Genomic DNA, 22,723 nt, shown 5'->3' on the forward strand with positions numbered 1-22,723 from the left:
CATGCATGATGTTCACACTCCATATTTTAGTACAAACACAAAAAACACAAGTCAGTGACTGCTAATTGCTATTTATTTACTATTTATTTTGTTCTGCAAACAAACAAAAGCCAAACTATTTACACATCTTTCAGTTGTTCTTCTCCAAAACAGTTTTATCACATTATGCTGTTATCGCAACAACATTCAAAGACTTGTTATTCAAGGAGCTGAGCTGACTGGGCAATAACTTTTAAACATATATATTTGAAATCAATATTGTTAGACCTTCTGTTACCATAGCAAAACTGAACCAGGTTTCTTACCAATTTAAGTGGACAGGAAGTGACAGCATCTCTTTTAAAGGCTGCAATTAAATATGATGGGCTTTTGGATGAAACCATATCGCAGTTTACCTAATCATAAAAGCACCCGTGGGGCAGTAAAATAAACTGCAAACAACTTTGTTTTACTGTATTAACACCACCACCACATCAGCATTTAAAAATATCAAACATAGATATTTTTTTGTCACTCAAATAAGCGACTTGATAGTATAAAGTCAATGTTTAGTTTTGGCAACTGATAAAGACAACATTGAACTTCGTAGTTAGCTTACAGGTAACGATACACCAGAATCTCAGCTAAACAGATGTACAAGTATATTACATATTCAACCTCAGTTGCCAATTGGAATAAAAACTGCATATTGTTTAGTTGTCAATGATACAAAAAGCAACTAGTTGTCTAAAAGCATTAATCTCTCAAATCCAATTAAATATACGCAACAGGAACAAGACGCTTTCCAAATAACTTACTTTCGGATAATACACAACTGATTGGTTGATTGGTTCTTATCTATTCAGTGCATTCAGATGGTCAGCAGCACTACAAAACAACTGCAATCATGGACAAACTGTTATGCACTTCAAGGTTCAGCGTCAAAACCCACAAATACTACAAATCATGCAAACATGCTTCTCACAAGACTGATTCGACATCTTATAACTGTAAAAAGTATCTAGTTGCTTCCAAAAGGTTAGTCACCCGGAGTGTATAAAAATAGTAACCAAAAGCCCAAACTTGGAAGACCTGTCACTGGTTCAGTTTTGCCTCGAGCAGTATATCTAACAATATGTCAAACACAGTAATAAGTCTGTGTTTTAAGCCAATTCCTTGTATCCCCCCGTCAGCTCAGCTCCATACAGTACAGACTTCAGCCCTTTATTAAGCCTGCACTTTTTTTTTGTTGCAATTATCCAACAGGAAATGTGAATAAATCCACTCTAAACTTTAAGGAAACCAAAAGGGCAACAGAAGCTAACCACCAGCAAAGTCAGATTAAATCAAAGACTGCTTGCTCTTTTTGTAGCCAACAGTCTCTTTCATGGTGATCAGATGCCTCAAATTAATACAGAACACTGTCCTGTCAACAAACACAAAACTTTTTAAAGCTCCTTTCTCTCTTCAACTTTAGAGGACAGTTAAAGGAGGCGGTTTCCAACTTAAATTCACCTTTTAGAGAACATTTTCAGTTAGCCGTTCAGAGCTGAACTATACAATTTAAGGCATGTTGAACAGAGAAATAACGCAAAACCACTATGGGAGAAAAATCAAAACACAAACTTTTACATTATTTACAAAGCTCAGCGATTATATTGAGCAATGATTTGTGTGTGTGTGTGTTATCTAATGTCGGTGTAGCCCTGTTGTGTGTGTGTGTGTGGTTCCAGAGGAGAGCCACCATGTGTTGCTGTTGCATGTGTGCATGTAGTGTGTCCACAACTAGAATCTATGTGACATGTAGCTACTTGTTTGTGTTATGTTTCAAAGTTTTATTTTTTTGTACAATTCTTTCAGTTCCACAGCTGCTTGGATTTCTGGTGGCTTTGATGTAATCCAGACACGTCCGTCGAAACCCAACCCAGCTGAGTCTTCTGTCCCGCCACTTAGAAGACCTCCACGCGACCGCCTGAGAGCTTCAGGCTGAGGTGGGGTGATGACATCTGGGCAATACGTGCCTCTTTATCCTCTTCCTCCATGGGAGATCAAGTCCCGACCCTAGCACTTCCAACACAGATGGGATCCACAGTTGATAAGCCTGTTCATCTTGTAACTGTCCAACTGATAATGCCAGCTTGCCGAGTCCGAGGTCAAGACAGAAAAGTTTCTTAGGGTTTAAGTTCAAGGGTTTAGGGTTTACTGGTTCATGGGTTGGCTGTAGATTAGATCCTCCTTGCAGAGGGCAGCAAATAAAGCACAGCCAGACTCCTGAGAAGAAGGAAAAAGAGCACAAGACCATTATCAACACAGTTTAAAAGTGACTTCAACCAGGAGTAAATGGATCAAATACAAAGACTGTCTTACCATTGCCAAATATTTTTCATCCTGCAGTAACTCCACAGCTCTGGAGTCAGCTATCAGGTTCGGAGAAGATCTTCAAACCCACGTCTGCCTCTTGACTGTGTATGTTGATCAAACACTCTTGGCGGGACTTTCTTGTCGAGACTGCAGCATCCGTTTTGATAAGTAACTCTCAGTCCGTCTCGGAGCCACTTCAGCAAGTCCAACAAACTCAGTCCTTGTTTTTTTGATTTCCCTTCCATCCCCAATTCTTTCAGGGTTATTGGCAGACTAAGGGAAACTCACAGCGAGTCCATCTCAAACGATACTCAAAAAGATTGGTTTTCTTGAAGAACATTCACTCCATATAGTCAACGTCTCATGAATTATCCTTCATCCATTTGCAAAGTTTCTTTCTTCTCCGAAAGATAATACAAAAATATGGTTATATACAGGAGGTGGGAGAAGACGTTCTTCTCGAGTCTCTTATTTCAGTTTGGGAATAAATTTTTTCAGTGACTTTGTCAAAGTCGTAGCAATCCTCCTGTTGTAATTGTGCTCCCATCCCCAAAATGGTACCTCACAGCTTGAATGAACAAAAGTGCATAGGTGAGTTGGTGAGGGCAGGTGAGTGCTTAAGGGAGTTGAGGTGGAGACAAGCGCACTAACCAGGTGTACACATATCGCCTTCTCACTTCCCTCTAGGGTTTTGCAGCCCTGCACTCTACAAACAAAGCCCATCCTTGATTTCCCTCCCTTTCCTCCATGGTGGATCATCAAGTCTCCATGACCATACACGGAGGTCCAGTCGGAGGATCGTGTCCATGTTCTTGTGATACCTGTTGCTCTTCCTCAAAAAAATCCCAACACAACTCAATGTCCATATGGCAGAAGCGCACTTGCAAACCCCACCCGTCTCATGTGGGAACAAAAATAAAAAAATAAACAATTAACAAAAAACTGCACCCACAGATATCCATGTGGTTTGTAAACAACCAAAGCTCCAGTATGGAATAGAAAGAGTCTTTTAATTCTTAGTCACTATTTGTACGACCAGGATTGTAGAGGCAGTGTGTTCAACTGTATCCATCCCCAGTTTTTTTTCTTGTTCTCCACTGTGTAAATAAAAAAAAAAGTTCTCGCTAAACTCTTTGAAGCTTTTTTGTATTTTGTTTCCATTTTTGAAATCTTCTGAGGAAAAAAAAAATAAAAGTCTGGTATCAGCACGGGTTTCTTGTCATTTTTTTGGAATACATTCAATATTTTCTTAAGAAATAATACACACTTCACATGGCGATAATGAAACAAAAATGAAAAACAAATTAAGGAAAAAAATTAGAACACACAACAAAAATAGCAGCCCCAAGTGCTCATTATCTTAGTCCAAATACTTTTTAAACTTTGTATATAATGTATATATTCATATATATTTTTCATTAAAGAAGAAAACTCGTCATTATCAAATTGCAACAACGAATAAGTAACACAATATACTAACATTTTGTGCACCTTTCTGTGCACTTGCACATTAAGATGCTGTTTTTTTTTTTTCAGAGTCAGAATCTCGACACCTTTCATTCACAAGTTCGAGAGCTGACAAAAGGCAACGTGATCACACCCCAGGAAAACAGACTGGACTAACCTTCCGATGGATCACCCCTAGACTGAACTAGAAACATTTACGATATAAACTTACATACTTTACATACACGGTGCTGAGCACTGACACACACCACACTCGCTCTCAAAAAAGAGTTAATGTCTCAATGGCCACGCACCCTATCCAAGTTCTTAGGCACAAATGTGCATTCATACACATACAAAAAAGCACATGTATTCAAAATGAGTACCTGTAATCTTAACTCATTTCTATGAACAGTAAATGAACATGAAAACTCACACATACAAAGTCTCACTCTGATGCACGCACAGTAATGTCCCTCATGATTCGCCCTGTCTGCTAGTCCTCACAGGTCTACAGACGGCTCCCCATGGGGAGGGGCTTAAGGGAAATAAACTAGTGGTGTCATCGTGTGATGAGCGCAAAGCTAACATTTACAAATGTATGCATTTCTATTTCGTCTATCATGGGGATGAAGAGCTGGTGAGAGAAAGGATGTGTTGTGCAATTGCCCTCTCTCTGTGTCTCACTCACTCAACTCTCAAAACACTCTCACATCCCTGTTTGGAGGAGGGACACACAAACGCTCTCCAAATATGAGAATACAAAATTACCTTTTGAACAAAAAAGACAAAAATGGCCTCTTATGTTTCATACATCTTGGTAAGCAACAAAAGAATGAAGAAACAAACATTGTGCAGACTGGTATATTACTGACACAAACCAAGCATCACACACTCAGTCATTCAGACACATTCACAAAAATATTCACTTCTATAACTAACCCCATTTGTTTGATTTTTTTGTTGTTTTTGTTATTTCTTTTTTAGGCAAGTGCAAATCTTCAAGTTTTTTTATAATCCATTTTTCAATAGCTTTACTTTTTATATAAACGTAAAAAAAATGCTAAACAAGAGAAATATCAACAGTGTTTGTCTTTTGAGAAAGGATTTACTCTCTGATAAAGGTTTCAACTAAAGGTCCCCCTGACTTTGAAAACCTAACAGCCCGACCATTCACCCACCGACTGTTTCACCACACCCTTCCAGTTCTGATGCACATGCACGCAGAATGTGTGTATGTTCACACAACGTAGGTGCACCAACTCCCAACACGCACGCACACATTCACACACATGAAAAAAACTATTCAAATCCCATCTCAATAAAGTGCATTAGTTCAGTATAAGGTGCTTAATCTTTTGAGTGCCAGAGGATACCCATCTTCCTTTTTACATCACCCCCCCCTCTCCCCTGCTCAAGTGATCAACTGGTGCAGCAGGGAGCCCTTTTTGTTCTAGCCACAGGGAAGGAGAGAGTGGGAGGCGCAGATCCAGGCGCCTCCACCTTGCACCTCCCCTCACGCTTGCTCCCTTCTAATCCCAACCCTCCCCCCTACCCCCTCCCGGTTCCCCCAGCAGTGCACATTCGTCATCAGGTTTGTCTGATTAAAAGACAGAAGGCCTCAGGTAGCTATTGCTGCTGCGCTGCGTCACATCAGTAATCCTCCACCATCTCCATCTCATTCAGGCTCAGACACTCGCTCACGTTGTGGAATGAGTACCCTGCAGGGGGGGGCAGAGAGTGACAGTAAGATCAGAGGGAAAGGGGGTAAGAAAAGTTGACAGGGGATCAAGATGCAGACATAATTTGATAGGAATGGCTTTTCTGTTGTTGGAAGTTAAATCTAATTGGTCAGTTTCAGAAGAAAACAGACATGCATCACATTTAGTGTTGATATATTGATACGAGTCACCTGTAGAGAGGAGAGAGTGGTCATTAGGAGGTAATATGCTCTTCTGTTCTACATAAACAGAACAATTTAAACAATACAAATACACTTTTTTCCACTAATTTCCACCCATATTATATTTGTTTCAAGACCAATATCAGGACTGCAAAAACGTTCAATATCCTCCGTCTCAAATTAAAAAACACCACCTGTTTCGCTATTACTTTACACCCATTAGAACTTTAGGGTTAGGCCCATTTGAAAACAACTGAACCTACAGTGGTTTGGTCATTAAAAGATTCCAAAAGTGTTATTATCTGTCATAATGATTGAAAACTTTCCCCAATGAAAGTCTTAAATAAAAAGGGACACTAACAACTCATTAAAAGCACGTCATTTAAATGTTGTGAATTTGGCCTTGTTTAAAACAGTTAACGAGTGGGAGTGAAAGAGATTCTGTAAGTTCTCTTTATGGACAGCAGTACTCTAGAGCGGCTACCCGATGACGGTGAAAGCAGCCGTGAAAAGGGTGTGGAGGGTCAGTGATTGAGTCTATTTTTCCCCACTCAAGCGTTGTGAATTGGTGGTTATTTAGAGGGTTTCTTAATATTCTCAATATAAGCAAGGCCATCTGTTTACATGAACTTCACAATACCAGGCAAATCTCCTCCCTGGGTTTCCACTCCAAACCGCTCAAGGGTGCATAAATAACTTCAGACATAAGCCTACCCTAGCAGCCCATCCTACACACCACCTGGTGCAGTACGTCACCAAGAACATGCAACACTTTTTGCTGGTGCTTCAGAAAGCTTGTGGTCTTCCTTTTTTTGGACTCCTTCTAAATCCAGATGATGAAAACCGTTTCCATGTTGGCTTGTTTGTGTATTCACTCTTGATGTACACCTGGTGCTGACAGGAAGTGTTTTGTATGCTCATCTGGGGTCAAGCCATTCAGGGCTAGCTATTTATAGATTCGGAGCGTTTACAGATGAATTAAGCCAAAAGGAAGACATATAAAATGGTGTTTGAGGTCACGTACCTAAGATGCTGGGGTCAGGGTGCAGCATCATGGGCTGTTTCTTCTTCATCTTCCCTCCCTGGTTGTCATAGAGACCAGACTTGCCCATGTGGCTGGCTTGAAACATGGACTGCAGGTTGCTTGGATTCATTCCTCGCATTGAGTCCTAGGAAAAAGGGAAAGAAAAATAAATGTGTGCCTCAAAAGCCCCACGAAGTGATATACATTTTTAAATCAACTATAACAAAAAGCCCTTTCTTGTTATAGCCTTTAGTAACTGCTAGTGTGTTACAAAAACTGTTTTCTGACCTGCAGAGGGAAGTTCATGTTCAATCCAGCCACTTCCTTTGATAACTGGGACACAAAGAGAAAGGAGGAATTTACAATGGTCACAATGAAACCTCAAACTACAAAAGCACATGTTTATTTGATAGTTCAGGGCAGCACTTCCAAGTCCTGTTTTTCTTCTGAATTTGTAATGTATATGCCTGGGCAGCGATTGTTAGGGTTTTGTAGTTCCCTGTTTTAAAAAGAGTTTTGTATTTCAGGCCTACCTGCTGCTGCTGTCTCTGTTGGTTGGCTTTCTGTTTGGCACGTCGCTCCAGAAACTGTTTGGCGAACTCTTTGGCTTCCACTGTGTCCCCTAGGTAGGACCGAATGAACTCCAGCACTGCATAGGGAGACTCCACCTCCTTCAGGTAGGCCACAATTGTGGCAACTTAATAAAGACATAAGGTTGAAATGATTAGAAATGCTAGGACATTTTGAGATCTATTTACATTTAATTCCTAAAATGTTTTGTACCAAGTTCTGGGGGAATTTTGATTACCCTTGACCTAGCTAAATACATGAATCAGCCTACCATCCACTGAGCAGGAGGAGGAGGAGTTGGCAGAGGTGTTGAGAGCATGCAGCATCTGTTCACACCAGGTAGTGAAGCCGTCCTGAGGCTTCATGCCCTGCAGCAGCTTCAGCAGCTTGTCTTCATCCTCAGTCCGCTTCCTACGCATCATGTACTGATCACTGCAGAGGACAAACAATCAGAACTGAAACATGGACACCTATACATTTAATATTACAATGCCATCTGCCACCGAAGTTGTAAAAACAATATTCATCTTTTCTTTATTTGGTTTCCAATACCTGAGTGAGGGGCTGCTGCGGCTGTTCTTCAGGCCCATGTTGTTGTTGCTGTTGCCACGCAGGCTGGATTGGTTCTTCACAGCCTCGTCCCACATGCCCATGCTGCCTGAAGAGCTTCCACTGCTGCTCTTACCCTCCATCCCTCCAGGCCCGCCCCACATGCCAACACCATCCGCCCACTGCCCGCCCATGGAGGAGCTCCCCATCGACATGCCGGAGTGCTGGAAACAGACAAAGAAATCATTTTGAAAAATCTTCTATCAGCATTCTCTCTCTGTCTGTGTGAAACACTTCATTTGAAACTCACCCGCTCTCTCTGCTGCTGGGCTCTCTGCTGCTGCTGCTGCTGCTGCTGCTTCAGGAGCCTCTCTGCCTCCTGCTGCATCTCCAGCAGAGCCAGAGCGGGGGGCTTTCCTGCTTTGGAGAGCCCTGAGGAGGGGGCCCCACTCCAGCCTGAGCTGCCTGCCCCAGGACCCTGCTGCTGGGGGGTCTGCTGCAGCAGCTTCATGATCAGCTCCTGCTGCTGACGACACTGAGAGAGCATAGAGGTCTATAATACCAATGTGTTGCCAGGTGAGCAGCATTACTGTAATGCATGTAAAGCCATTCTCATTGCATTTTACCTTCAAACTGCATCATTAGATGATAAAAAATTATTTTGATCTCCAACTTGTGAAACAACATATGACAGTTATGTTCCAAAAAATCTAATTGTGAACTTTAAAAAGCCAAGCTGGCATAATGACGTTTTTATTTACAAAATAATTGTAATATTCAGTAAATCAGACTGATGAGGGAAATATATTCTTCCTGCAACTCACCTGCTTGCGTCTGAAGAGATCTTCTTCCTCCCTCCTCTTCTGCTGCTGCTGCTGCTGCTCCTCCTGCAGCCTCCTCTTCTCCTCCCTCCTTTTACGCTGCTCCTCCTCCTCACGCTTCGCCCTGAGTTCAGCGTCTCTCCTCTCCTGCTGGAGCTGAAGGGAACACATCAGGAGTCAAACGTTGTAAAATGCATTAACTGAGAAAAGTTAAGCAAAAATAAATGCTGCATCAGAGAAAATCATCCTGTTTACTGTTATTGTGCCGCTAGCATTGATTACAATTTCTCTAGCTAGCGGTTCAAATCAAAGTTTTCCGCTGCTGACAATAAGACGTACTGATCTCATAAAAGATGTATGAAAACCTTGAAATGTAAATGTAGATGAAATCAACATCTTATGACTGAACCCACCTTTTGAAGCTGTTCGAGAGTTGGACCCTGAGTAGAAGGATTCATTGTTATGTCCCAAAGACTGGCCTCACCGCCTACATGGAAACAAAATGGGTTATTTTAGCACAACGAAGTAAAGACTTGTTGATGTTTTGTCGCCATTCAAAGCTGGTCCAAAGCGTACCTGACGGCTGTGAAGCTGAGGTATGCATGTCCCACATGGACCCTGTATCTGGCACTGACATCGACCTGTTCATCGAAGGCATCATACCCTGCTCACTGCACGGACAAAAGAAGCAAAATCAAGACACGGAAAGTCCAAAAGTCAAAAGCCTTCTGTAGGGCAAAAAACTTAAAGACATGTAAAGGAGTAGCTCTAACCATGGATCAACCTACCGATAGAGCTGGATTAGCTGCTGCTGTTGTTGGAGCTGCTGATAGAGAACTGCAGTTGCTGCCAGCTCCTGCTGCTTTTTCAGGCGGTCCTGGTCCAGGTTTCCCTGAAAAAAAGAGAGCGATCACCAGTCAATAAAATGTATAGTATAACTTAATACGCCAAAACAGCCATCTATAAAAAAAATAGACTATAGCTCATCAAGAAGTACTTGGGGGAATTGCCCATTCTTTGTTACAACAGACTTTTCTGTGGCAAGTTGCAAATGGAACAACATGACGCACAGACAGCTGCCACATTGATAGGTAATCAGGGACATGTATGTAGCGTACCTGCCCTGTTCTGCTCCACTCACTTGAAGCTTTCATGCAATATAACTTACACAGGTGGCAACATTATATGGTTTTATGACTGTTGTTTGAATACCACTTCCTCAAGAAGGGCATTCATTCATTAGCAGGAACACAAATTAAATGACATGTCTTAAAATCAAGCAGGGGGGACACTTTCAGAAATCGTTTAAAGTGAATTTGAATAAATTGTTTTTTTTTACCGTAACCTGTCTATCAAGCTTCCCTCTCCTCTGCATCCTCCCCTCCCCATCCTCTACGTTGGCTGAGCTCTGACTCACAGTCCCGGCGGGCCCCCGCGTGGGCTGCGTGCGCTGCGTTGGTGGTGGCTGTCTCACCAGCAGGGGCGGAGGGGAGGGCCCTGGGGCGAAGGGCACGCGGCCCCACATTTTGATGACATCTCCCAGGGGTTGGAAGCCCTCGTCGCAGCCACGCTTCACCAGCAGGGTCATGGTGAAGTAGCCGGCCTGGAACCACTCACACATCTCCACCGTGGTGAAGGGACCTGGCCGTGGGCAGATGGAGAGATGAGTTTAATATGCAAACCCTTGTGCTAATATAGTGGCTCATGTTTACCTTTTTTAAATCAGTTCCAATGTTATTTCTGAATCAATAGTTTATATCTGCATGTACAAGTAAGCATAATAATAAAGCTGAGGTGCAGCTCAGAGGGCTTTAACAACACGGCACACATCACACATTAAAACAGAGAACAAGGAATTCACTTCAGGTCAGACGGTTAAACTTTTTTGCACACATGCCGCAACGACTTAATATAACAATTCAAGGAACACAAGGAGGTAAAAAAAAAAGGTATGATAATAAAAATAAAATAGAATAAATAGCGATCTCTCTGTTAAATAAAGAGATAAGAAAAAAGGAATAAATACAATAAAATATAATAACCTATCAAATAAATGAATCATAATAAAAATAATGATAAATATTTAAGGACCAACCTAGGAAGGTATGTTGCTAATAAAACCATAAAATAAATAATACAATAAGTATTAAGGGTGTAACAGTGTACCCTGGATCTCTCCCTGTGGGTCCTTGTAGAACCACTTCATGGCGGCTTCATGTGACAGCGGCAGCGCGGCGGCTGTGTTCCTGCTCTCCTGCTGCTGCTGCAGAGCCTGGGTGAAGCACTCCTCCTCCAGAGAAGTGTCCTGCAGGGACGCCACCATCTTCTCTGCCTCCTACACACACACACACAAACAAACAAACACGTTATTACACATTCAAATGTTCATTCAGAGAATGTCAAGACTCCCCTTTTTAATATGGCTTCTAAATGTATTGTATTTATGTTTTCAGTCCTGTGTTTTAGTTCATCAAAAGGTCATGTGTTACTCAGTTTATGACCTAGGAAGGGGAGGTTAGTATTGCTCTTATTTTTGGGTTTGGGTTTGTGAAGCACTTTGTGTTACCTTTTGTGTATGAAACATGCTTTATGAATGAAGGATTTTATTTGATTTACATGTTGGTTTTGATTTAGATGGAGATTAAAACGCACACAAACATGTTACGCATTCAAATGTTCATTGAGAGAATGTCAATGCTTTAAGTGCCTACTAAAGATCTCTTTTTTATTTGGCTTTTAAAAGGGTTTTACTTATTCTTGATTTCTTTCAGTTCAGTTTTGGTTTTGGTTTAGATAGGAGTTTTAGGCTCTAAGTTTGGATCAAGTGTAGCATTGATATGCTCCACAACTTGAAACAGTATAGCTACGTCTCACAGATTCAAGGATTAATTCATTTAATCTGGTCACTTTTTACTTCTGTTTTTAGATATGCTGCTATTTGTTTTTTACTATAAATAACGTGTTCCGACTTTATGTATTTTTAAATATGTTAGTCTATTCTTTATACTCTATCTGCCCTATCCTTCTGCTGTCATAATAATGTAAATGTCCCCATTGCAGGACTGATAAAGGAATCAGATTCTGATTAGAGATGAACTGTTCTTTGAAAGTCTTCTCTCTTTTCTAATGATTCAAGCTCTTGTGCTTTCTGTTTCAACTGAGACAGCTGCATGGAATGTGCCTCGTGTTGTTCCTACCTGCTGCAGGTGCTTCATGCCCTCGTCATCCTCAGCGTCCCCTCCAGGTGGAGGGAGGAGAGGAGCAGCAGAGGAAGGAGGTGGAGGAGGCATACGTGAAGAAGGGGGGGCACTGGGGCTCAGCTGGCTCTTGGAGCCCCCTACAGGAGCCATGTCTGATACATAAAACACAAAAACATGAGTAAAACAACGGGCTCTTGGTACGGGACTGATTGCTGTGAACATATTCATGTAATGCATTGCCTCTGGTGACCTATATGTTGTTTGGTGATAATGACTAATGATGTATATCTAACCTAAAATATCAACTTGGCAATATTTCCACACACTTACGGTACGTGACTAAGAGCTTGGCTGAATCCAAGAAGCCAAAAGCTCTACAATTACAGGATAAGACCCTTAACGCTTCAGATCTGATATTCAAGATACAAGTCTGCGTGGGACAAACACTGAGTTTGCCACGGTATACAAACTCATTGCTCAATAAAAAGCTGGACCAATCAGATAATGGTGCCAAAGATCCATACTATAAATTCATACTCAGGTTGGCGTAGTTCCAATTATACCATTAATACATTTCATATCATAACAAACTTTTCATACTATTTTTTTCTCCAAATATGCACTCATAATTCACGTTTCACATGGTTAAACTGCAATACATACATCTCAATTGACATATTTTTGAATAAAAACATGAATCGCCTTCATAATTAGAAAAAGAATAGGTACCTAAGAGAGCTGCTAACTGAATCCATCTGTCTGTTGCTTCTGACGTGAAATAGGGGGTACCTTCACTGGCCGTGCTGCTGGCTTTAACAGGGTGGCTGTTGTTCAACTGAGGATTGTCCATCACTAGGCCTGCATTGCTGGGCCGAGGCTCCACAGATGGGGGGGTACAGTGTTGCAGTGCTGGAGGAGAGGATGAGGGTGAAGCTGGCTTTGTCTCGTCGTCCCCTACAACAGAGCCAGCTTCTTTACTCTCTGTTACGGGAGAGCGGAGGAAAGCGTTAAGTAGGATGCCCCCATCACTAGTTATGAATTCCTCCCTGGCTTGTGAACTACTTTTACATTTGCAAAATCCTCATACAGTGTGGTCCACTCCTGTAAATCTATCAGTCACTGAACGATGCAACAAAAAGCTGGCAGGAAACGACTACATACTCCAAACATTTTTTTTTAAATCATCAAAGAAAATGGGATTTTCCTCACCCTTTTCTTCTTCAGCACTGTGCCTCTCCATGTCAGCATAGCTCTCCTCCTCATCGTCGTCCTCTATCCCCTTAAATTCCTCCTCCAGGATTGTGTCCTTGTCACCCTTCTGACACAAAGGAAGAGACAATTAACAAGTGGAACAAACACTCATTGACACTCAATGAGGGCTGACAATAAAATAAATATCATCCAACAAAACAAGACTTGCCTTTGTTCAAAGAGTACGTTCTTAAGCGTAATTAAACATACACACCTTCAAAGGCATGAAAGCTCCAGAGGAGTCAAACGTGCCCATCTCCCCGTCCTCCTCGTCATTGCACCACTCAGGCAGGCCGTCCCGGTCGTCCTCCAGTCCCTCACTGCCCGCACGCCTGCGGCCACCGCCATGGCCATCGGCGTCCCTGATATCGTAATCAAACTTCCTCCGACGACCCTCACCAGGACCGGTGTGTTCCCGCCAGCCTGCTGAGCGAGGACCACCATCTGACAGAGAAATGGACAACCATCAGTGAGGACTTGGTCTCATAGCCTCCGAAAGAGCAGATGCAGCTCCCTTTTAGCAACACTCCACTCTGTCTGGTAGAAGTCCCTTCACTGCCACTAGATGTCACTCTGCTGTTTCAGCCGAACACATCATCACAGCTGAGCTTTGATGGCATGGAGTAAGTAATACATTATTCTCTTCTGCCATTTTAATAAGTAAATTGTCCTCATGTTGTATTTCAGGTAATCCTAACGCAAGTGTGAACAAAAGGTAACGCTGTGTGATTACAGCGATTTAAAAAGCTACTTCTACACATTTCATTTCTTAAAGCCACAGGCCTTTTACCTCCACATGTGATAAGTTGTCCAACACCAAGTGGCCGTGTATGAATAAAATCGGATCGAGGTTGTGTGGACTGCACATCATGCATTTAAAAAAGAAAATTCCCGATGAGGTCCACCTCGTGATATCATTCATTTTTTAAACAAATGAATTTAAGGTGGTGGTAAAAATCAATTAAAGCATGTTTGTTTTTCATCTTACCATCCCTTCGGACTCCTGCAAGTCTCCAGTTGGTTCCCGGCTCCGCCCCCACCCCCGCCCCTGCCGCCGCTGCCGCCTCCTCCTCCTCCTGCTGCTCCTCCCGGAGGATGCGCCAGTTATCGCTGTCAGCCCTTGTGAAATCCTTCCGTCCTGGAACCACAGGAGCTCCGGGCTCTTCAAAGCCGGGACGCCCGACCTCCCGCCGCAGCGGCTTCTCAAATCTACGCTCACCCCTGAGAAAAGGAAGGGACATTTAGAGGAAAGTCGGTTTCATCTGGGAGTAGTCAAGAAATCAACAAACAGAAACTACTGTTCAGCCTATGCAGATACAATAAGATACCTAGGTAGATTATGCAACATGAGAAAACAGAAATATCAGAGAGGATTATTGAGTTTATTACACTGGATGACAGCTTCTCAGCCTTGAATCAAAATGCCTTTAATCCATGATTTATTTGACCTTCAGCTTGGGCATTTTTCTTACCGGTCATCCCAGCTTTGGCTGCGATGAATCTCTCGGACGCTGCGTCCAAAACCCACCTCCGGTTCTTCAATACTTCTTTGGTAGAATCCCCCCTCACCACGACCTCGCCCTGATAAAATACACAGTGAGCAGAAGGTGTTTCTACTTAATATCCTCATCATCTGAATGAAAGAACTTGTGATAGCTAATACGTCTGTTAAATAAACCTCATACATTTTGTTTTTAACACTTTTAGAAATGTACAAAATGTCCTGTGCTGATATACGATTCGCTTGCATCTCCTTTAAGCTGCAGACAAACGATGAAAGCGACACAGCATCCTTCTTCCAAGTTGTTTCGTTGGCTGTCCTGAACCGGATGGCGAGTGTTTACATTGGCCATTCATAAGTGCAGAGTGCTGTGTGTGTGCACAAGGTGAGTTTGTAAGCCAAGGGGTTTTAGACAGGTGTGGCCAGACAAAAGGAGGACTATTTAGACAGGCCAAGAGGAAGTGTGCTGCTATAAGATGGTGGAAGAAAAAAGGGAAATAAACACTCCAGTGGTTGGCTTGAATAAACTGTTTTACTTTCTCTGGATAACAGCCATTGTAGTTTCAGCCAAGGTTATTTGGGCAGCGTTTCTGTTGCTGTTGGACTCGTATTAGTTTAAGCACAAGTGGTTGTGGAGTCTGTATGCATGCACTTAGGCTGAATCAATGCTCTACTTTATTTGTTGCTCTCTTCTAATGGGTGTCTGGGAGTTTTTTGCCGTTACCTCGACCACCTCGCGCGGCCCCTCGTCCTCGGACCACTCCAGCTGGGGCGACGGCGCCGCCCACCCCTTTTCCCATAAGCCTCAGCACCGCCACACTGTTCACAGACATGGAGAAGTTCCTCTGCGGAGAGAGAGAGAATGGCAAGCGCAAAAGGCAGGAATGTGAGGAATGCGAGTTTGCAGCTGCATTTGTAAACCAACCGAACTGCTCGCTTTGAACACTCAGATTATATCGCAATGAGATATGACGAGCTGTAACAGTTTGACATTTTCATGTATCAGTGTATTTGTGGAGATGTGTTAAAGGCAGACCTGCTCCTCATCAGTGAGAGGCACCAGTGCCAGTGGCTGCATGGGCTCATCTTGCAGAATAGCAGCAAACTCCTTATCCTGCATGTCCTCGGGGACCTGGAACAACAACCATAGGCACTTAGGAGGACATTACTATCTTTCAAAAGTTTTGGTCTGACTTAGAAAAACCACTGTCTGGTACAGGTTTGGATTTTAGAAGATAGGGAGATAGGGTTTAAAGTCAGCATCATGCTTGTGTTTTAGCACCAATGACTTTGACAACATTTCTTCTTTAGTGATTCGAACGCTCCTGACAGAATCTTCTCCCACTCACCTTGTTGTCTTTGATATAAAGTGCTAACATCTCCTCTCGGCCGTAGCGGTACTCGGCCAGCTTGTACTTTGGCATGGCAGGGGAAGGAGGGGGGGACGTCACACTCCCCCCACTGGACAGTGCACGGAGCCTGCGTGAGAAAAAGTACAGGCATCATGAGGAATATGGATAATGTATTTGTATTTATTTTGTCTGAATCTTCAACATACCATCAAGACTTCTCAGTGTTGCAATTCACACACTTTCAGTATTTCTACAGGAAATTTCTAACTGAACTTTAAGGCTACATATTGGTGCTTTTTAGCGTTTCGGCCTACTGACATACAATGTAGGAAAATCACTTGTAAATAACTTGGTGTAAAGTCCCCTCTTGGCACAGAAAATGTGCAGCTATTGTGCAAGCGGGATATAATTCCTTTTAATCTGTACTGAAGAGAAATATCTAAAAATATTTCCCTAAATACTCTGCAAGCCAACCGTCCTCTCACGCGGGTCCCTCTGAATACACTTTGCTCAACACAGATGATATATTATCTTTTCCAATCTCAAATTTTCATTTTAAAAAGCTATTACTAGCGGGCCAGGTTCCAAGGCCTGCTGCTCAACAATGGCTCCATTCACATGCTTCTACAGAACGTGTCATTGACTCCACATCAAAACCACATGGAACTCTGGGAGGTGTGGGATGCAAGTAAAAAGGAAGGCATCATGAAAGCGCAGTTGCCAGCATGTTGCATTTCAAAGAGGGTAACAATTGTTACAGCTATTAATATGAATAATAAAAATGAGAGCTAAGGAAACATTCCAGTGACAGAAAAAGAAATCTTAGAAATCTTCCACGTTTCATATCTATACGTTCATAATCCTCTCTGGGTCTTATAGAGCAAAGGTCAGTCCAGCAACTGTTACATAAATCAAAATGCAGGGCAGAATGTTTCCACTTCGAAGTCTACCACAATGCCTCACACACACTCGACAACTCTACTGCCAATTAAACCTCAAATGGTCTAAATAATTGTGTAACGCTAACAGGAATTAAAGGACTTGTAAACATGCAGCCACACAGCTGTAAGTGGAGGGCACATGAATCGGCCAGTGCTTAGAGTTATTTAAGAGTTTCGAGGATAAAAGTAGGGCTAGGAGGGCCACTCAGAGGAAAGCAGCTGCAGATGTGTAAAGAGAGAAATATTCTGTGAAGCTGGCACCGAGTCAAGAATGCACACAGCGGTCACAGGCTTTTAGATATTGAGTGCTACCAAACTGAAGACAACACCGCCTCTTAAGCACAACAGAAGCATTCACTGAAGGAGGAGAATCTGACAGACGGGGATGGACGGGACAACAACTCCTACATGTTGGCCCTCTTGAGACCCAACATGTGCTTTTGTGATCCAATCACAAGTGGACAGCTTACTTGAAAATAGGCTGCGACACTTGGACCCATCGATAGTGAGTTAAATAAATATAAAAAAATCACTTTGCAATTGGTGCATCCACCTCTTTCTTTCTATTTCGCTCCCAACACTGACTCTGCACATTCACATCTGTACTCAGAGCTGTCGACTTCCACAGAGCTGATCACAAAAGAAGCATATTAATATCAGGAGTGAACAGGGCCTTTGAATTAAAGTAGAAACTGCTTTCCAACAGTTGCAGATTATAAGAAAGGGAGAAAAAAAAAGTCTTTGAAAGTAGTAACAAGGGTTTTGTCTAAACCGGCTAACGGGGGGCTGCGCCCTCTCTCTTTCGGCGTGGGTCCTCATACTAAAATTGTATGTCGTCAAAAACTGTATAATGACTCCACAAATATGAAAATGGTGTCAAATGGACCGTCAAACGGCAGAGACAGCTTTGGTTTTAACGGAGTTCTGACGTCACCTTGTTGTTTACGTCCGCGGCACCAACTTGTACACAGGCGCCATGTTCTCGCCAGAATTGATACATCTTATATACAAGATCAGCACCCTCATACTATATTTTTCTAGGAAAACCCCTGGTAACTATCAACTACTTTCAACAATTTATTTGCCCTCTATTTTTGGGTTTCTTGTTTTACGAAGTGGAAGAAAGAAGTGGAAAATTTAAAATTTTCTTCGCCCAAGGTTAGGTGCTCAAATAGCTCCTTTTGTCTGAACAACACTCCAAATCCAAAATATATTTTGTTACGCATCATAGGAAACTGAAAAGCTGGACCCAGCTATTATTTGTCATTTTTGCTTGAAAAATGACTCGATCGTCAAAATAATTACAGCAAAGCGTGGCAAAAGTAAAAGGACTCCTAAATTGCTACATGAAAAAAAAGGCGGCCAGATTACTATCCACTATGCATCCACCTCCTGACATTTAATGGACACATACAACAGGGGAATAAAAAAAGGTAGACATGATAATATTTACATCAAGATTTCTTTTAAACACCACATTCAACATTCATTCAATCTTCTTGTCAAAGATCTGTCTAATCGTCACGAGAGCATTTATTTTCTACAGGAGATACCTTCACTTTATTAGTCAGTACTACTTTAATGTAAAGAAATAAGGTTAGTTACCATTCTGGGCCGAAGTTAAGAGTCTCAGCAGTCATATTCCTCACGTCCACACAGAACTGAGTATCTGAGGAGAAAAAAGTTCATGTTTTTTTTCTCATAACAACTGTAAAATCAAAATTAGTAAAAGTGACTCAAGTTTTCTTACCCTGTCCAGATGATCGGAGCAGGCTGGACTGTGCTGGACCAGGCTAGAGCTGGCTGGCTTTATTTAGGCTTAGGTGACTAAAAGGCTGAGTGGTGCTTAAGCTGTGGTCACAGAGCTCCCCAAACACACAGACACAAAGAGAATAGCTGCCAGTTTCAGGTGCTTGAGGAATACCAGGTTATCAGGTCCTACCTAGATAAGGAAGGGGGTTCGACTATAGTTTGGAGTGGAATCTCCTGCTACTCACAGCCGAGAAAAATGGTAGATAAAGAAAAAAACAAACGAAAAGAACCTTGGAAATTAACAATGGAACAAAATAAAACACTCTTGCTAGTAATAATGTTTTCTTTTTTTTTTTTTTTTTACAGCAGTTATAGCTCACATTAAAGTTAAAAATATGAGTCGATTCATCAAAAAAGGTAACGCAGGAACGAAACAACAGCCAAAACACTGAAACAGGCCGCTGGAACAGCTGCCAAGAGCAGACGGGACTCGCACTCCTCTTTTCTTTTCTCTCTCCCTCCGTCCCTTTTTCTCTCTCGCTCCAACTGAAATGTTGATTGACGGAGACCCTCCAGGTGACTCCTTTATTTCCTGTCCTCCTCCCTTAGCACCACTGAAAAGTAAGCAGAGTGGGAAAGGGGGGGGAAGTCAAATGATTTAAAAAACAGATGGAAAGGATAATGTTAGAAGTGTACACTTAATAAATTAGCCGTCGGTGGGATGCACTTTCACAGATTGGCCGCCTGCCTATAATGTGATAGGAAAGGAAGTGTAATTCGATTTCTAGACACACTATTTTCACAGCATGCCCTGGACTTACTGAGAAGGTACTAGCCCGTTTTAATCAATTTATACCAAACACTCCAAGCTGGGAGAAAAACATTGTGGTATTTTGACACTGAATATGTGAAACTAGCTATGTTTTTTTTTACTGTAGTGCTCAATCATGACCCCTTGTTTAGCTGCTCACAGGAGATTTTCCATCCAGAAATCTAGGGAGTATATTTAAGTAACCAGGCTACTTTCAAAAGCATGCAGCTGTTTTAATGTCATGGAAACCACACCAATACCAAGGCAACATGTCCACAGTAAATGCTCATATACAGTCCTTATGATATGAAAAATCCTTTCATTCAAACAACTTCGTTGCATGGTATTTATGATACACAAGTAACGAATAACACCTTCATTTAGTGAAGTTATAAGATACTAAACCCAGTCTCACAGAAGGAAATATACCTGCCTGGCTGTTAGCATTCATAAAAAGTTATGCTTAAAACGTATTTTACTACCCTTTACCATCATAAAGATTGTGTTTTATCACATATGGAGCACTGCATTAAATAACGTTATGTACAACGATCTGAAACTACACATCTCTATTGCTTATACTGTACACATAATCCCGTTTTAGAGCTCAGGAACGTCGCCCAGAACTAGGACGCCATCGAGGAACTTGAGTCTACTGCAGGGACCCGGGGCTAAGTTAGGTTCTTTGGACCTTATTTACCCCCCAAAAGTCCATGGACGGGGGTAGTACATAAGATTTTGAGTAAACAGCATGGCATTCTGTTATTCAAGTATTGATAGACGATTATTTTCTAGATCACCTATCTCCCCGGAAAGTCTTAGTCATTGACACTGGCAGACAGTTAAAGCCTCTCAAAGGTCTGCTCATGGATTCTTTTTTACTTCAGTGTAAAATACTCTGACATCTTGTAAGAGGTGGAAAAGCTTTCGTTGCAAATGTGGCGCTCCTCATTGCAATGGTTAGAACTTTAAGAAATCCAGCACAACATGATCGCAGTAGGTTCTTTAACATTCTACCATCCAAGTAATTCATGGGACATTAAATAACAAAACTAACAATACTGAAATATACACATTTAAGACACATAATTGTAAATTGAATGCCAACAGGTTCAACGTCTGCAGTGTGGGTGTAAGTTATTATACTAAATTGTGTTCTTTTGCCCTATGTGTATGTATGAATTGAAGATATGTCAACTTCTATAGATCCTTAAGTAGCAACATATACCCAGATAAAAGCCCTATGTAGAAAATGGGAGCGTTGGATTTCACCTCTGGTTGCAATAACTGTTTGATAAACTCTTTTGGGCTACTGTGGACATTATTTTGGAAATATTTGATATTGGTAATCATACTCAAATTAATGTTAGGGAAATTCAGGGACGAACGTGACTTAAAACACAAGCAATTAACATTGACTAATGGTCAATTTGAAAAAGGCACGGAACATGAAAACATAAAATGAGGGTTATTTATGTCACTCGATGTATGAACCGCAACAATAAGAACATAGAACGTGTACCCAAGCATCCGTAGACCGCCTAATGACTTCGAACTAAACTCCCAACTTCAGGACACACAGGCACATTTGGACATATTTAAGGGTCTACTTTGTAATGAGAAAACTGAAGTAAGGTGTCGTAGGAAAAACTGTGCTTGCGGAACATAACTCTATTGCGTTTCGATATTTACAAATGTTATGCACATAGAAATGTGGCGGGATAACAATCTCAAGTTGCTAAAATATCGACTAAAACTCTATGTTGAGGCTTCTTATGAATGTATACCAATTTTTGACTTTAACAAACTTAACAGTATTTCATTGTTTGGTCGTAACGATGGATAACATATTGACAAAATAGCTCGAGTTGACGTTAGCTAGCTTCAGCGGGCTACATTAGCTTTCAAATTGTTCGTCTTTCAAGCCAGTTAGACTTACAGCAGATCGACTTGTGGTTAAAGAAGCATACTTTTATCGTTCCAACAGTATTTGCAACCAAACATATCCTATTTGTATTGCATTCAAGAGACGGGTTAGCTGGCTTGCTACCTAAACTAGCATAAGGTATGCGTTGATCTTAAAGGCCTTGTAGGTTCAAATGACACCAGATATGATGGCGGAGGGGGCGGAGTGTTGGGATCGGACTCCCCGGCCTTCTCCGCCAATGTGCGGACGATCACCTCCACTCCGCTCTCGGTGTGAAGCTACGGCAAATGCGACGTAAACAAGACACACTGACAGAAACAACAACCGTAAATTAACTTGGCCCAAAAGCTTTTCTCTCACAACAGATAAATCCAAACAATCCGAGGCGCAAGAGCCGAGGTTAGCGTGTTAGCCCATGTTAGCCAGCTAGCTAAAAGACAAGCTGCAAAGAGGAACCATGGCTTACCTTGACTGTTTATAGCTAACGTTACCAGACTGGTTGTCGGCACGGTGTGTCTACTGCCAATATCTCGTATGCATTGGTCTCTTTAAACACTGTAAACGTATTCATTCGACAGAATCGTACTTTCAGAAAGTCGTGCTCTGTATTTTATTTATTATTTCTCCCCTCTCCTCCAACGGTCGCTGCTGCGTATCAGTATGTGTCTGCTGGCTCCTAGTCGCTGCTCTTCTTGTTGTTTGTGTTTCGGAAACATGGCCGTCCGTGTGATACCACGTGACTGCACATTGACAAGCGGCTAACCAATGTTGTAGCAGGGCAAACACACCCCTATTTATGAGCCTGGACACCGACGTGTACTGCACTTTGCAACGGTATTTTTCAAATGCAGTGTCTCAGATAGTGGTGTTTAATATGCCGTTTAATCGAGCACCGAGGCCAACTTTAGCATATCATTGTATGTTTGGCATAAATCGAAGCAGCCAACTGAATAATACAGATTTGCGTGGTAGAATAACTACATGAACTGCTGTAAAAGTTGTTGAGCACACTTTGCAGTCAACAGCCTTATTCTTGAAATGCATGAGGAGATATTTTGAAGTATTCGCTATCAATACCCTTGAAAGTGAGCTGAATCACTAGCAGGGCATGTTGAGTAGCAATGCTAAACTGAGCATGCCCAAGACTTTTGCCAAAGGTAATATAGGCTTTAGTCAGCAGAGGGCGCTCTGTGCACATATTCTTCACAGATACTGTATAACTAGAATGATGGCTGAATTAGAACTGATACTTTTTGACAAAGGGGTACAAGTGAATGACAAATATGAAAGAAAGTTGTAAATATGATATAAAAAACTTCAATATTGCATGTGAGT

The 22,723-nt window shown here is 41.9% G+C and overlaps 1 protein-coding gene across 6 annotated transcripts; it reads right to left on the bottom strand.

Moving 5' to 3' along the window:
• Window positions 1-55: 55 nt before the first annotated feature.
• gigyf1a (GRB10 interacting GYF protein 1a) lies at window positions 56-22,080 on the bottom strand. Of its 6 annotated transcripts, XM_063900463.1 has the most exons (27): window positions 21,855-22,080; window positions 19,031-19,264; window positions 18,649-18,887; window positions 18,504-18,567; window positions 15,955-16,084; window positions 15,642-15,737; window positions 15,330-15,450; window positions 14,577-14,685; window positions 14,093-14,325; window positions 13,319-13,548; window positions 13,063-13,171; window positions 12,583-12,834; window positions 11,851-12,005; window positions 10,820-10,988; window positions 9,993-10,294; window positions 9,442-9,545; window positions 9,230-9,324; window positions 9,067-9,140; window positions 8,657-8,809; window positions 8,143-8,367; window positions 7,836-8,056; window positions 7,555-7,715; window positions 7,247-7,410; window positions 7,002-7,046; window positions 6,714-6,858; window positions 2,347-5,507; window positions 56-2,250 (listed from the first exon to the last, which is right to left on the bottom strand). In XM_063900463.1, exons 4-26 carry the CDS (start codon window positions 18,536-18,538, stop codon window positions 5,440-5,442), a joined length of 3,396 nt encoding a protein of 1,131 aa, XP_063756533.1. In that variant the 5' UTR covers window positions 18,539-18,567; window positions 18,649-18,887; window positions 19,031-19,264; window positions 21,855-22,080; the 3' UTR covers window positions 56-2,250; window positions 2,347-5,439. The 6 variants fall into 6 exon arrangements, with proteins under 6 accessions (XP_063756533.1, XP_063756534.1, XP_063756537.1 ...); XM_063900464.1 differs by having other exon boundaries at window positions 13,063-13,168; window positions 18,649-19,264; XM_063900467.1 differs by having other exon boundaries at window positions 10,071-10,294; window positions 12,643-12,834; window positions 18,649-19,264.
• Window positions 22,081-22,723: the final 643 nt, after the last annotated feature.

The sequence above is a fragment of the Eleginops maclovinus genome, chromosome 14 (genome assembly GCF_036324505.1).
Source record: "Eleginops maclovinus isolate JMC-PN-2008 ecotype Puerto Natales chromosome 14, JC_Emac_rtc_rv5, whole genome shotgun sequence".
NCBI classification, from domain to species: Eukaryota; Metazoa; Chordata; class Actinopteri; order Perciformes; family Eleginopidae; genus Eleginops; species Eleginops maclovinus.

Bases quoted from the DNA above. Each gene is read 5' to 3' on its own strand.
- gigyf1a (XM_063900463.1), bottom strand. From the start codon at position 18,538: ATGACTGCTGAGACTCTTAACTTCGGCCCAGAATG. The intron at 15,738-15,954 runs GTGAGTGGGAGA...TTGTTGTTCCAG, and splicing joins TTTATATCAAAGACAACAAG to GTCCCCGAGGACATGCAGGA. The intron at 12,835-13,062 runs GTGAGGAAAATC...CTCCCGTAACAG, and splicing joins CAGTGCTGAAGAAGAAAAGG to AGAGTAAAGAAGCTGGCTCT.